This window comes from Coregonus lavaretus (assembly GCF_964263955.1).
Source record: "Coregonus lavaretus genome assembly, chromosome: 4".
Classification (NCBI taxonomy): Eukaryota; Metazoa; Chordata; class Actinopteri; order Salmoniformes; family Salmonidae; genus Coregonus; species Coregonus lavaretus.
Genome location: NC_139991.1, coordinates 63,264,139 through 63,277,711, shown reverse-complemented (window position 1 = coordinate 63,277,711; position 13,573 = coordinate 63,264,139). Strand labels below are relative to the sequence as shown.

At 41.5% G+C, this 13,573-nt stretch overlaps 1 protein-coding gene across 1 annotated transcript in view; it reads right to left on the bottom strand.

Annotated features, from left to right (window-relative positions):
• Positions 1 to 268: 268 nt before the first annotated feature.
• Positions 269 to 13,573, bottom strand: part of LOC311127866 (formin-binding protein 1-like) — a 107,969-nt gene continuing 94,664 nt past the window's right edge. Inside the window, exons 11-17 of the mRNA XM_084159763.1 lie at positions 8,339 to 8,353; positions 7,970 to 8,005; positions 5,546 to 5,655; positions 2,615 to 2,747; positions 2,142 to 2,272; positions 1,883 to 2,034; positions 269 to 1,676 (exon numbers count right to left, since the gene is read on the bottom strand). Coding sequence (XP_084015889.1) covers positions 1,498 to 1,676; positions 1,883 to 2,034; positions 2,142 to 2,272; positions 2,615 to 2,747; positions 5,546 to 5,655; positions 7,970 to 8,005; positions 8,339 to 8,353 — 756 coding nt within the window. The 3' untranslated portion in view covers positions 269 to 1,497. The remainder of the gene's footprint in view (positions 1,677 to 1,882; positions 2,035 to 2,141; positions 2,273 to 2,614; positions 2,748 to 5,545; positions 5,656 to 7,969; positions 8,006 to 8,338; positions 8,354 to 13,573) is intronic.

The window sequence follows — 13,573 nt, the reverse complement described above, 5'->3', positions numbered from 1 at the left end:
CATTTGACAAAGTTGGAGTCTCATCCAAAAGACCTTTTGGGCCTATGTTTGCACAATTCAGTAATCTTCAAAAGATAAATGCCTGGATATTTTAGAGGCATAAAACAGTTTGGCAACACCATACTTTAACACAGATCAAGCTTCTCAAATGGACTCATCTGCACAGGGGTGCTACTCAAAACCCATGCATGAGCTGGCAACCAACCAAGCACCAACGTTCCAATCAGCCCCACAACAGTCCGTTCTCACAATGTTCTCACCGAGAGAGGGAACATGGTGGTACAGCTCATTCTCAATCCTGTATTCCTGCATGAAAAGAAAGGCCCAGAAGAGTCCAAAACATTATTATATATATATATTTTTTTATAAAGTAGCCTCTTTCTTGGACCTTTTAGTATGTGATTGGTGCATCTTGACTGTACAGGAGTGAGACAATCTAAGGGAGAGGGGTTGTTATTCAAAGCAATATATTTGTCATGAATGAGAGCTAAAAGCCCAATGACGTACAGCATGTAGTCATTATGCAGAATCACTAACTTCTCATTTGCATATTTCTACATTGTACAATCTTGCATGCTTTACTACTGGGGACAGCAAGCAACTGGTGTTGATTATTTTTATATTTTTTACTATCCTGTGGTTTTATCCCCCCCCAAAAAAAGTTTATTTGAGAGCCTATATTAGTTCTCTTCAAATATCACCTCTGTGTGGGAAGCTGATACAGTCCATCAACAACTTACGTCAGTCAAACACAGGTACACACACAAACTTACATTTGCCATTTTGTTTTCATCCTGACCTCAACTCTAGTCTACCTTTGAAGCCAGTGGCTATGATAAAATATACCTTTGAGGTCAGTTGATTACATGTGTCCGGGGAGAAAAAAATGGTGGCAGATTCAGAAAGTTGGGGAAATATGGCTCCATCCATATCAAGAACAAAAAGACAGCAACACTCATTGAAATCATCATTACAACTAGTCTGATTCCCATTGAGTTGACTGGAGAGGTAATGACAGTGCTCCCGGCTGGCCACTAGGTGACCCTAAAGCAAATAAGAGAGGATTCTCTCAGAACCAGTGGGAAAACAACGCTCCGGGGTGAAGTTTCCCCTAGGAACAGATCTAGGAGTAGCTTCCCCAAACCTAACCTTCACCTTTCTAGGGGAAAATTCAAAACTGACCCAAAATCAGCATCAAGGGATAACTTGAACTACAACACCACCTCAGTGCATGGGGCCGGTCTCAGCTATGTGGTTTCTGTATGTTTTCTTCAATGTTTTGAAGAAGTGATAGAAAGGATGGGTATGGACACCTCTCTACAGAACCCTGTCAGAGCCAGATGGAGATTCTGATTGGTCCATCTTTCAGAGAGGGAGAGAGTGGGAGGAGTCTACTCTGGTCTGACCAACCAGTAACCATCTACCATCACCCTCACTCCTCCCATCTTCTCTCACCAAAGCCTTCTCTCATCCCATCCCAAAAGAAAACCCCTTCAGTTAAATGTATGTCATAGCACCTTTGGCGTTTGTTTCTAAAAACACCTCGACGTAGGACGTGGGAACGTAGCCTTCTTCCTCTTCGTTCCTGCGGACCCTCGTCCAGCCGTCACCTTTATCCTGCTCTATTACATACAGAAGCTCTCCTTCTGTCACTGAGATAGTCCCCTCATTATGACCTGAGGGAGAGAGAGAGAGAGGGAGGAGGAACAGAAGGAGGAAGGGAGAGGGGGAGGAAGAGAGAAATGGAGGAGGGAGAAAGTGTAAAAAAAAGGTGGAAAAGTCTTATTGTTGGATTTCTCTCAAATAGTGAAATAGATGTGCCAGCCCACATTACCCGTGTTGTTGTCTCTGATTGGTGTATTACCTGTTAAAGGTGTATTACCTTCAAATGGGTAGATGGCTTTACAGGTGCCGATGGTGGGCAGTGTCTCCTCATCCCCATCGTCAAACTCATCATCAAACTCTGGAGTGTTGGCTATGGCCACCTTAACCTGAGTCTCTGAACTCTGCTCCTCTGTGTAACTGCCATCCGGGCTGCTCAAGGACCGACACACACACACACACACAGTAACTATAGCAACCTCACAACATAAACTAGAAAGCTGTGTTGATTAATGGAGTGTGTGTTGTGTGTACTGTACCTCTCTCTGTCCTGTGCACAGTTGTTGGCGACCGTGGTGCTGTTGCTGTTCTGTGTCTCGTACAGACCACTCTGTCTCCTGGAAGGGTCACTCTTCCACGGTAACCTCCCCTCCACCTCCGCCAGCCATCCCTGGTAGGGACACACAGACATACACACACATACGTTAGGGTTGTGAGATGAGATCTGCTAGTGTAGTTCAGTCCAGAGTTATATGGCCTTGTTCTAAGGCTCCTCTCTCTTACAGAACCAGAAGACACAGTGGGCTGCCAAGGCAGTGCATATTCTCCAAACAAGGAAGAGGAGCAGCTAGTCTGTTGGACCCAGGAGTACTCTGCTGTTTGTCCAATAATGATGTACTGTCTTAGCAAAGCCAAACACCATTACTATGATACTAGCAACACGCACAGTCCGTCCAGCATCTAGAAATAAATTCATGTCTGGGATAGGTCAAGAGGGTTTATGATGACTCACCTCGAATTTCTGCATCTCGGACTGTAGTTTCTCGATGTTCATTGCTATCTCTGCTAGCCGGGGGTCCACACTGGCAGGGTCTCCCATCTGTGGATTCTTCTCATACACACCCTTCATCTTAGTTAGGGCATCTCTGATGGAGGGACACAGAGAAAGAGACATTAACTAAGGTCATTGTCACAAAATCGTCTGTAGCGTCCGAACGGTTTGGCCTACAAACTATTATGACCCCTCTATTGAGAGGCACATGTCAGTTGTTTTGCTCTAGGACGCCCACAGGCCTCACAAGACTCATCTGAAGGTCCCCCTGTACCAGTCTGAAAAATTTATGGAAGTATATAGTACCAGTCAAAAGTTTGGACACACCTACTCATTCAAGGGTTTTTCTTAATTTTTACTATTTTCTACATTGTAGAATAATAGTGAAGACATCAAAACTATGAAATAACACATATGGAATCATGTCGTAACCAAAAAAGTGTTAAACAAATCAAAATATATTTGATCAAATAGCCACCCAGCTTTGCACACTCTTGGGATTCTCTCAACCAGCTTCACCTGGAATGCGTTTCCAAAAGTCTTGAAGGAGTTCCCACATATGCTGAGCACTTGTTGGCTGCTTTTCCTTCACTCTGCCGTCCGACTTATCCCAAACCATCTCAATTGGGTTGAGGTCAGGGGATTGTGGAGGCCAGGTCATCTGATGCAGCACTCCATAACGCTCCTTCTTGGTCAAATAGCCCTTACACAGCCTGGAGGTGTGTTGGTTCATTGTCCGGTTGAAAAACAAATGATAGTCCCACTAAGCCCAAACCAGATGGGATGGCGTATCGTTGCAGAATGCTGTGGTAGCCATGCTGGTTAAGTGTGCCCTGAATTCTAAATAAATCACAGACAGTGTCACCAGCAAAGCACCCCCACACCATAACACCTCCTCCTCCATGCTTTACGGTGGGAAATACACATGCAGAGATCATCCGTTCACCCACACCGCGTCTCACAAAGACACAGCGGTTGGAACCAAAAATCTCAAATTTGGACTCCAGACCAAAGGACAAATTTCCACCTGTCTAATGTCCATTGCTCGTGTTTCTTGGCCCAAGCAGGTCTCTTCTTTTTATTGGTGTCCTTTAGTAGTGGTTTCTTTGCAGCAATTCAACCATGAAGGCCTGATTCACACAGTCCCCTCTGAACAGTTGATGTTGAGATGTGTCTGTGACGTGAACTCTGTGAAGCATTTATTTGGGCTGCAATTTCTGAGGCTGGTAACTCTAATGAACTTATCCTCTGCAGCAGAGGTAACTCTGGGTCTTCCATTCCTGTGGCGGTCCTCATGAGAGCCAGTTTCATCATATCGCTTGATGGTTTTTGCGACTGCACTTGAAGAAACTTTCAAAGTACTTGAAATGTTCTGTATTGACTGACCTTCATGTCTTAAAGTAATGATGGACTGCCGTTTCTCTTTGCTTATTTGAGCTGTTCTTGCCATAATATGGACTTGGTCTTTTACCAAATAGGGCTATCTTCTGTTTACCACCCCTACCTTGTCACAACACAACTGATTGGCTCAAATGCATTAAGAAGGAAATAAATTCCACATATTAACTTTTAAGAAGGCACACTTGTTCATTGAAATGCATTCCAGGTGACTACCTCATGCAGCTGGTTGAGAGAATGCCAAGAGTGTGCAAAGCTGTCATCAAGGCAAAGGGTGGCTATTTGAAGAATCTCAAATATAAAATATATTTTGATTTGTTTAACACTTCTTTGGTTACTACATGATTCCATATGTGTTATTTCATAGTTTTGATGTCTTCACTATAATTCTACAATGTAGAAAATAGTAAAAATAAAGAAAAACCCTTGAATGAGTAGGTGTGTCCAAACTTTTGACTGGTAGTGTATATGGAGACTCTTTAGTGACAAAAATAAGGGTTTAAATACATATATTTTTTATTTAAAAATCCTGATCTTCCTTATATCTCTCAGATAAAGGACAGACACTTCAGAACAAACTTCCTTTAGATTTTTTTTTGGGGGGGACTATCTGTTGTTCCATGTAGTGAATCGGTTATTCAATGCGTTTGTATTCTCATCAAATAATTTTTGTATATTTTTGGGGGGATACTTCAAGTGGTCTTAAAATGTAAAATCCAATAGCAAAATTATCCTTGGTATGACCTTCTTAAAACAATTCCAGATAGCTTAGTAGAACCCTCCGCCCAGCTTAGACATGGCTTAGAGCGTTTAGTGCCAAAAAATAAGGGGTTCAATTCATGTAAAAAATAAATAAAAATAATAACAAATATTTCCTGGTATTTCTTATATCTCTCAGATATAGGACAGACACTTCTGAACAAACTTCCTTTTTTTTTGGGGGGGGGGGGTCTATCTGTTGTTTTATGCAGTGAATCCGTTATTCAATGCGTTTGTAGTAAGGCCAAAAATAATTGTTCATCAAATATTTCTTTTTAATATTTTGGGGATACTTCAAATTCAAAATAAAATAGCAAAATGACCCCCCCTCTGATGGGTTAATAACAATCAGACACAAACAAATTAGAGACAAATTTACAACTCCTTGGTTGGGTCTGAAGCTTTCTTGAGGCTTAAACTCCTTTTTTAAAGGAAAAATCCACTCAAAAACTATTTTGTATTTGTTTCATTACTTCACTGTTAATACAATCCAAAAGTTTTTGCATGTTTTCAAGATATAGGATTTTCAAGAAGCAAAGTGTCACTTGCCACATCACGATGATGCATTTTGCGTCATATGATGGATTTTGCATCATCACCGCAGTTTTACTGGGGACATTTTGTTTCCACAACAGGGCTGACACTAAAGGGAGGGAGTCTTTGGGGAGGAGTTAGGACATCATTTCCAAACAAATATGGCTGAGGCTTATGTTGAAGACATAGACACAAACTTACTTCTGGTCCATCTCTTTCTGGATGTCCTTATTTATGTCATCTATCTTGGCCTGAAGCTTCTTTCTCCTCTGCTCTGGGGGCAAGTGGCTGAAGTCCTCCGGTCCAGAGCCCTGATAGAGAGAGAGAGAGAGAGAGAACGGGAGCGAGAGAGGGGGAGATAGGAAGACAAGTTGGAGGCAAAGTGAGTTTCAGGAGCCTTGTACATCCTGTCTGTAAATGTGTGAATATACAGAATAACATCTTCTAATATCCCTCTCGGATGTTCAGGCTCTCTATCTAACACTAGGATCCTTTAGGTGCAGTATCCCCCTTACAGTAAAGCCAATTAAATGAATTCCCCATCATTGAGGGTTGTGTGTCAGATAGAGTTATGGCGGCTGGTTAACCAGAAGGAGATACTGCAGCACTAGTCTACCACTAACCCTCTGAGCTCTGGGGGGGGTTCTCTGTGTGAAGGTAAGCCCTACAACCACCTTTCACCTATTCAGTCCCAAGCCTCAAAAGATATTAGGCTGTATCACTTCATATCCAGTCAAATCACATTTCTCTGTGCATATTCATAACTGTCAAGAGAGAAGCTGACTTCTGTTTAAAGGAGGTAGTGTTTCTGAAATGGACTGTGGGGCCATTTGAGGGCAGACGGTATAATGTTTCCTGATGAAGGAGATTCCTGGATAGAATACATATCGATCATCTCTGATGATGGTGAGTCATTCTTTCTGTTCTTTACTCGGCTCGGCCTGCTCCACTTTCCAAAATAACAACCTGCCTTTTGTGTATTGTATATGCTGCAGTTCAGAGATACAGCACTTGGTAGTGCTATTTGGTCAGGTTCTTTACAAATGCATGTATTACAATTCAATAACTGGATAATTGTAGAATGACTATCAATTTAGAGTAACCCACTGGAATGGTTATTTACTGTGGCATTCCTCACATGTTCATATATTATTGATGTAAGATTTGACCTTGCAGTAATATTATGGTATTTGTCTGATCATGTGCTTGGACTGGATAGGTTAAGGCTCAGACAATACTCAGTTGTAACATAGCAGAACCAAAGGTCAACATCCTACTGGCCAGGGGTCAAAGGTCACTGGAGTTTACTGGTATGTAAGCCAATAGAAACACAGCAGCAGGCTAGGCTACCATGGCGATGACCTTCCTTACCCCATCTCTCTGCACCGCTGTGCAACACTTACCAACCAGACAACATGCAACACAACAAACAGGTTTCATTCAACATGCTCTTGATTATGCTCCAAACAATACTTGTATTATTTATATAAAATAGTTAATCACAAGAATAAAGAACAACATGCTTGCTATTGATTTCTGTAGATGTTGGTAAAAACGAAATACTCCACACCACTCACAAGACAAGATGCTATACATATGCTTTTTTTTACCAAGTAACTTACCTGTTCAATATAAAGTTCACACTCAGATATACATTAAAATCTACTTGATTTCATTTAATCACTGTTGACAGATCATGATAATTTCTCATCTCTACCCAAAGGATTTGACATGCATAGTTGACCATTCAATAATTATTACTACACACAAAGTTATGAACTAATGATTATCATGGCTTATGTTATTGTGATAGACTAAGGAGATCTACAATAATTTCAGGGCAGTTGATTATAATTGATCAATCCAAATTCTTCACAGGGCTCGAAATGTAGAGGTCTAGATAATTCATCAAAACATTACAAGGAACATAAGTACTGACATAGATGGGCTTTGAAAAAGGTTTCTTTCTAACCTCGTCCGCCAGCCAGCTCTCTCTCTGTAGCAGTTGAGCCTGGAGATGAGGTTAGTTTGTACCTGACAGACCAAAAAGTTCCCATTTCCTTTGTTCCCATCTGTTCTGCATTTCAGTGGAAAATACTTGGTATTCCTGGAAGGCTCAGCATCGTCTGGATGTTTTAGTCTAGCTCTTTTTTTGTGCCATTAATTTCTACATCAGAACCTCTGAGTCTTGCAGCTAATGCTGAACAACATCATCTTTAGAGCCCTGCATCGTGAGTGAACTGCTAAATTACCATTCAGTAAAAGCTGCATCTATCTCTCATCTTTAATTCTATCTACCCTCTATCTTTATCAGCTATGATTATGATTTATCTATTGGAATCAGCTATGATTATGATTTATCTATTGGAATCATCTATCTTTGATTCTAATGATTATGGTGACAGATCAAAGGGAATGGAACTAACAGACTGACAGACAGAACTAGGTTCAAAATACTATCTAAAAACATTTCAAATCCTTCAGCTGTGCTTGATTGAGCTTGTCTGTTGCAATGAAAGGATTAGAAAAGTCACTTAAGTTAAAGGATTTCAAAGATTTCAAATAGTACTTGAAACCCAGTTCTGACAGACGGACATACAAAACAATAACAGTAATTCTGATCACCTCAATCAGATTCCGGACGTGGGAATTGAGTGTGATCTGCACAGAGCACACAGGCACAGTGGGGAAGACAAAACAAACAAGACACACACACACACACACACACACACACACACAAACACACACACAACAACAAAAACTAAATGAGACAACAAGGGTCTGTAAAATCCATCGTCATGTCACAACAAAATGAATAAATAAGTCTGGACAAATTGAACTGAACACAAGCAACGGTCACACAGAATTCTCAACCATGTTTGTGTTACTAGAAGGACGTGCACGCTACGCTTAGAATGCGGTTCATGCCACTACGGTCATGCAGTGTTACGGTCATGCAGTGTTACGGTCATGCAGTGTTACGGTCATGCTTACCAGCTTGAGAGAAAGCTTCATGGGAGGAAGAAGGGAGAGGGAAACGGCAGGAGAGAAAGAGAACAGACAAGTCAGACAACAGCAGAATAACATGTAGCATTGGTCATGTTTCCCCCTGGCATGGCATGCACATGGATATATTGATAACAAAGCAGCTTCTTAGCCAAACTTCCCAATATGAAATGAGGTGGGTTTTTATGCTGGAAAGGGGAATGTAGAAGTCCTAGATGTCTTGTATGATATATTGCTGAGCATTGATCATCAAACCCACACCAAATCTGTCGCTGTGGTATTGACCAAGGTGATAACCAGCGCTTTCAAAACCAAACAGCAAATCCATAGATCCATCAGGTATGAGAGCATTTGTGAACATGACAGATCAGATATGAGAGGTGCTAAGGGTCTGTGGTTCTTTGCAGATGCTGGCTAGTTCGGATGCCCTGTATCCCACAGTTTGTTCTGATTACAATGGAAAACAAAGTTTGCATTACCACAGCAATAGGTCATGCCAAGACAATACCTGGTCATTCTCAGGACTCTTTTAATGTCTTCCTGAGCCCTATTTATTGTCTTTATAACGTATGGTTCTGGTTAACTTTTTTCTAATTTGGCCAAGTTCAAAGTCAGGTTTCAGGGATGAATGAAAAAATAAGAAAATCGTTTTAAATGACATGAGGTGATATGGAATCCAACTCACAAGTCTAGACTGCACAGGACAGCGAATGAGAGCGAGCAAAGTGAGAGAAGGAGAGAAGAGCGAGATGGAGAGAGATGGAGGGAAACAGGAGGTCAGATTAGAGGATGATTCCACAACCCTCTCCTCTTCCCTTCCTGCATCCCTCGTTTCTGCCCCCACAATGACAACATTGTAACAGCAGGGCGCGATAGCAGCATGTGTCACAGCTAAGCATGATGACAGTTCACATGTTCACAGAGGCAGTGTGTATGTTTCAAACAGTGACTGGACATTCACTCCTAGGAGAGGTTAGCCTGAGTCTGTTTGTGCCAATCTGAGTTGGCAAAAGAGCATAAACAGACTGGCACTCAGGCTAGGGAGAAGCTGCTCCTAGATTCAAAGCTATACCAGGACCTATAGTAGTAACCTTCTGTGTCAATAAGTTCAGTAACATAAAACTACAACCATAATGAATTAAGTTCACCTTCTTCAATGGTTAATTGAGGGGGAGGGGTCTTGCAAAGAAACCATTATTTAATATTGATAACTGTTTAATTAAAGGACAATTAAGGCAAATTATAGATAAAAAAAGAGAACTGGAAAAATAATGTAAGGCAGAAAAGAGGTTTATGTTAATTGCTTTGGTTTAATTGCACATGCAGTGATGTCACTATTAAAGATCATTAGAGCTCATTGTTAGCTCCATACTTTAACACAGTGGGTCACTCCAGCTTGAATCACTGTAATTACTTATTATGAGGATGTAGTTTGTATGACATAAAGAAGAGATACTTTAAATAGCTACAGTGAATGACTTATAATCCAGTTAAGAGCTCACAGGCTGCACTCAGGAGCCAGGATGAGGCTGGGCTATACTCACTTTAGTCCTGTAATCAAGTCATCCACCTGGAATGGCCCGGGATCAGCCTCCCCATAGTGCCTATTTATCCCTCTCTGTACACTTCTCTACACTTAAAATGGTTCTCACGTTTGTTATTTTCTTCAGGGAAATATAGTCAAATTCCTGCTGGGTATATAGAGTCAAATCCTGACTTAGCAGACATCCCAGACAGACAGGTGTATCTACAGGTACATAGTCACACATGGTCTATTTACTGTACATACAGGCTATGGTGCAATGGTGGCAGCACACAGAAAGAAGGAGAGATGAATTCTGGGTAGACTAAACTTCCTGAAAGTGTAACGAGCACCTCAAACCCAATGTTGCGCACCCCAAAAAGTAATATATAGGAGCGAATGGTGGGGTGACCATCATCCACCATGCTCCAATCCCACTTCCTTAGTTTAAGGGTAGTGCTTGTGACACTTTGAGAATTGACCGCAAAAAAATGTGCAATGCAGCAGAAGAAAGTCCAAGGCGATTCTGGTGTTGTGACAAATAGTGCCTCAAGCTGAGATGTGGGACAGGAAATGAGGTCATCTTTTGTTCAGATCATTTGACTAGTGTGGTCTTATGACAGGGCAGCAGGGCCATGTGAAATAGACTGAGGCAGTCACATACACTAGCCTCATTTAGGAAACAAAACAACCTAAAATTACTAAAGAAACAGATAACTCACTGTCTGACTGGCAATAAATGATTATTATTATGTTTTTGTGTGACTGTAAATGTCTTGTATGTGTGTATATATACCGTCAGTGTTATCATCATTAAATGAGACTACTGTCTGTGCTGCACATGACCCAGACACACACATATACAGTACCAGTCAAAAGTTTGGACACAACTAGTCATTCAAGGGTTTTTCTTAATTTTTTACTATTTTCTACATTGTTGAATAATAGTGAAGACATCAAAACTATGAAATTACACATATGAAATCATGTAGTAACCAAAAAAGAAGCCACCCTTTGCCTTGATGACAGCTTTGCACACTCTTGGCATTCTCTCAACCAGCTGCATGAGGTAGTCACCTGGAATGCATTTAAATTAACAGATGTGCCTTGTTAAAAGTTAATTTGTGGAGTTTATTTCCTTCTTAATGCGTTTGATCCAATCAGTTGTGTTGTGACAAGGTATACAGAAGATAGCCCTATTTGGTAAAAGACCAAATCCATATTATGACAAGAACAGCTCAAATAAGCAAAGAGAAACGACAGTCCATCATTACTTTAAGACATGAAGGTCAGTCAATCCGTAAAATTTCAAGAACTTTGAACGTTTCTTCAGGTGCAGTCGCAAAAACCATCAAGCGCTATCATGAAACTGGCTCTCATGAGGACCCCCACAGGAAGGGAAGACCCAGAGTTACCTTTGCTGCAGAGGATAAGTTCATTAGAGTTACCAGCCTCAGAAATGGCAGCCCAAATAAATGCTTCACAGAGTTCAAGTAACAGACACATCTCAACATCAACTGTTCAGAGTAGACTGTGTGAATCAGGCCTTCATGGTCGAATTGCTGCAAAGAAACCATTACTAAAGGACACCAATAAGAAGAAGAGACCTGCTTGGGCCAAGAAACACGAGCAATGGACATTAGACCGGTGGAAATCTGTCCTTTGGTCTGATGAGTCCAAATTTGAGATTTTTGGTTCCAACCGCCGTGTCTTTGTGAGACGCAGAGTAGGTGAACAGATGATCTCCACATGTGGGGTTCCCACCGTGAAGCATGGAGGTGTGATGCTGTGGGGGTGCTTTGCTGGTGACACTGTCTGTGATTTATTTAGAATTCAAGGCACACTTAACCAGCATGGCTACCACAGCATTCTGCAGCAATACGCCATCCCATCTGGTTTGCGCTTAGTGGGACTATCATTTGTTTTTCAACCGGACAATGACCCAACACACCTCCAGGCTGTGTAAGGGCTATCTGACCAAGAAGGAGAGTGATGCCAGGCCCGTCTGAAGTTTGCCAATGACCATCTGGATGATCCAGAGGAGGAATGGGAGAAGGTCATGTGGTCTGATGAGACAGAAATAGAGCTTTTTGGTCTAAACTCCACTCGCTGTGTTTGGAGGAAGAAGAAGGATGAGTACAACCCCAAGAACACCATCCCAACCGTGAAGCATGCACCGTATAGAGGGGAGGAGTGCTGCATCAGATGACCTGGCTTCCACAATCACCTGACCTCAACCCAATTGAGATGGTTTGGGATGAGTTGGACCGCAGAGTGAAGGAAAAGCAGCCAACAAGTGCTCAGCATATGTGGGAACTCCTTCAAGACTGCTGGAAAAGCATTCCAGGTGAAGCTGGTTGAGAGAATGCCAAGAGTGTGCAAAGCTGTCATCAAAGCAAAGGGTGGCTACATTGAAGAATCTAAAATCTAAAATATATTTTGATTTGTTTAACACTTTTTTGGTTACTACATGATTCCATATGTGTTATTTCATAGTTTTGATGTCTTCACTATTATTCTACAATGTAGAAAATAGTAAAAATAAAGATAAACCCTTGAATGAGTAGCTGTGTCCAAACTTTTGACTGGTACTGTATTTCCTAACGCAAACGCACACACACAGTCAGCTAACATACACACTTACGACATATTGACTAGCCTCGAAAGCGTACGTGGGTATGCCCCGAGTCCTCCAGTCTTTGTGATAACAGAGCAAGCGAGGGCGAGTAGGAGGCTGCTGCCGTGGTTATGAGAGAGAACACAGCTTCATCAATTAGCATAGGGCTACTAACGAGGCTAATGGGTTTACTATCTCCCCCCCACACACACTCACTCATTCAAAGGCTTACATTATTAATCTCTCTCCCTCTCTTTCTGTCTTTCTCACAGACACACACTATCTGACTCACACTCATGGTGCTGTCATCATTTATCCTCGCTCTATCTCACACACACACACACACACACACACACACACACACACACACACACACACACACACACACACACACACACACAGACACTCTCCCACTCCATCTCTCTCTCTGTGTATCTGGCGTTGGATCAGAGGGCCGGGCCCCAGAAGGCTGAGGAATAACAGGCCCTCCCACTGGGGCATGCTAGGTAAAACATCCATCTGCTGTGCAGCCCTCAGCCAGAGACTAAACCCAGAGCCCCACCTACAGACACAACTAGCATGATATTCAAATACAGACTCATATCACGTTTTATATAACCAAGTCATAATGAAAAATAATAATAATATGCTCAAAAACAGACATTGGTCCTCTCAAAGATACTGTTTCAAAGGAAATAAGAAATGTTTATTTCATAACTAATATTCTGCTTAATACTGAGCTTTATTAAACAGAGAATGTGAATGTTTTCATTCATTAATAGCACCTGTACAGTATAGTGCTGTACTACGATATACAGTTGAAGTCAGAAGTTTACATACACTTAGGTTGGAGTCATTAAAACTCGTTTTTCAACCACTCCACACATTTCTTAACAAACTATAGTTTTGGCAAGTCGGTTAGGACATCTACTTTGTGCATGACCCAAGTAATTTTTCCAACAATTGTTTACAGACAGATTATTTCACTTATAATTCACTGTATCACAATTCCAGTGGGTCAGAAGTTTACATACACTAAGTTGACTGTGCCTTTAAACAGCTTGGAAAATTCCAGAAAATGATG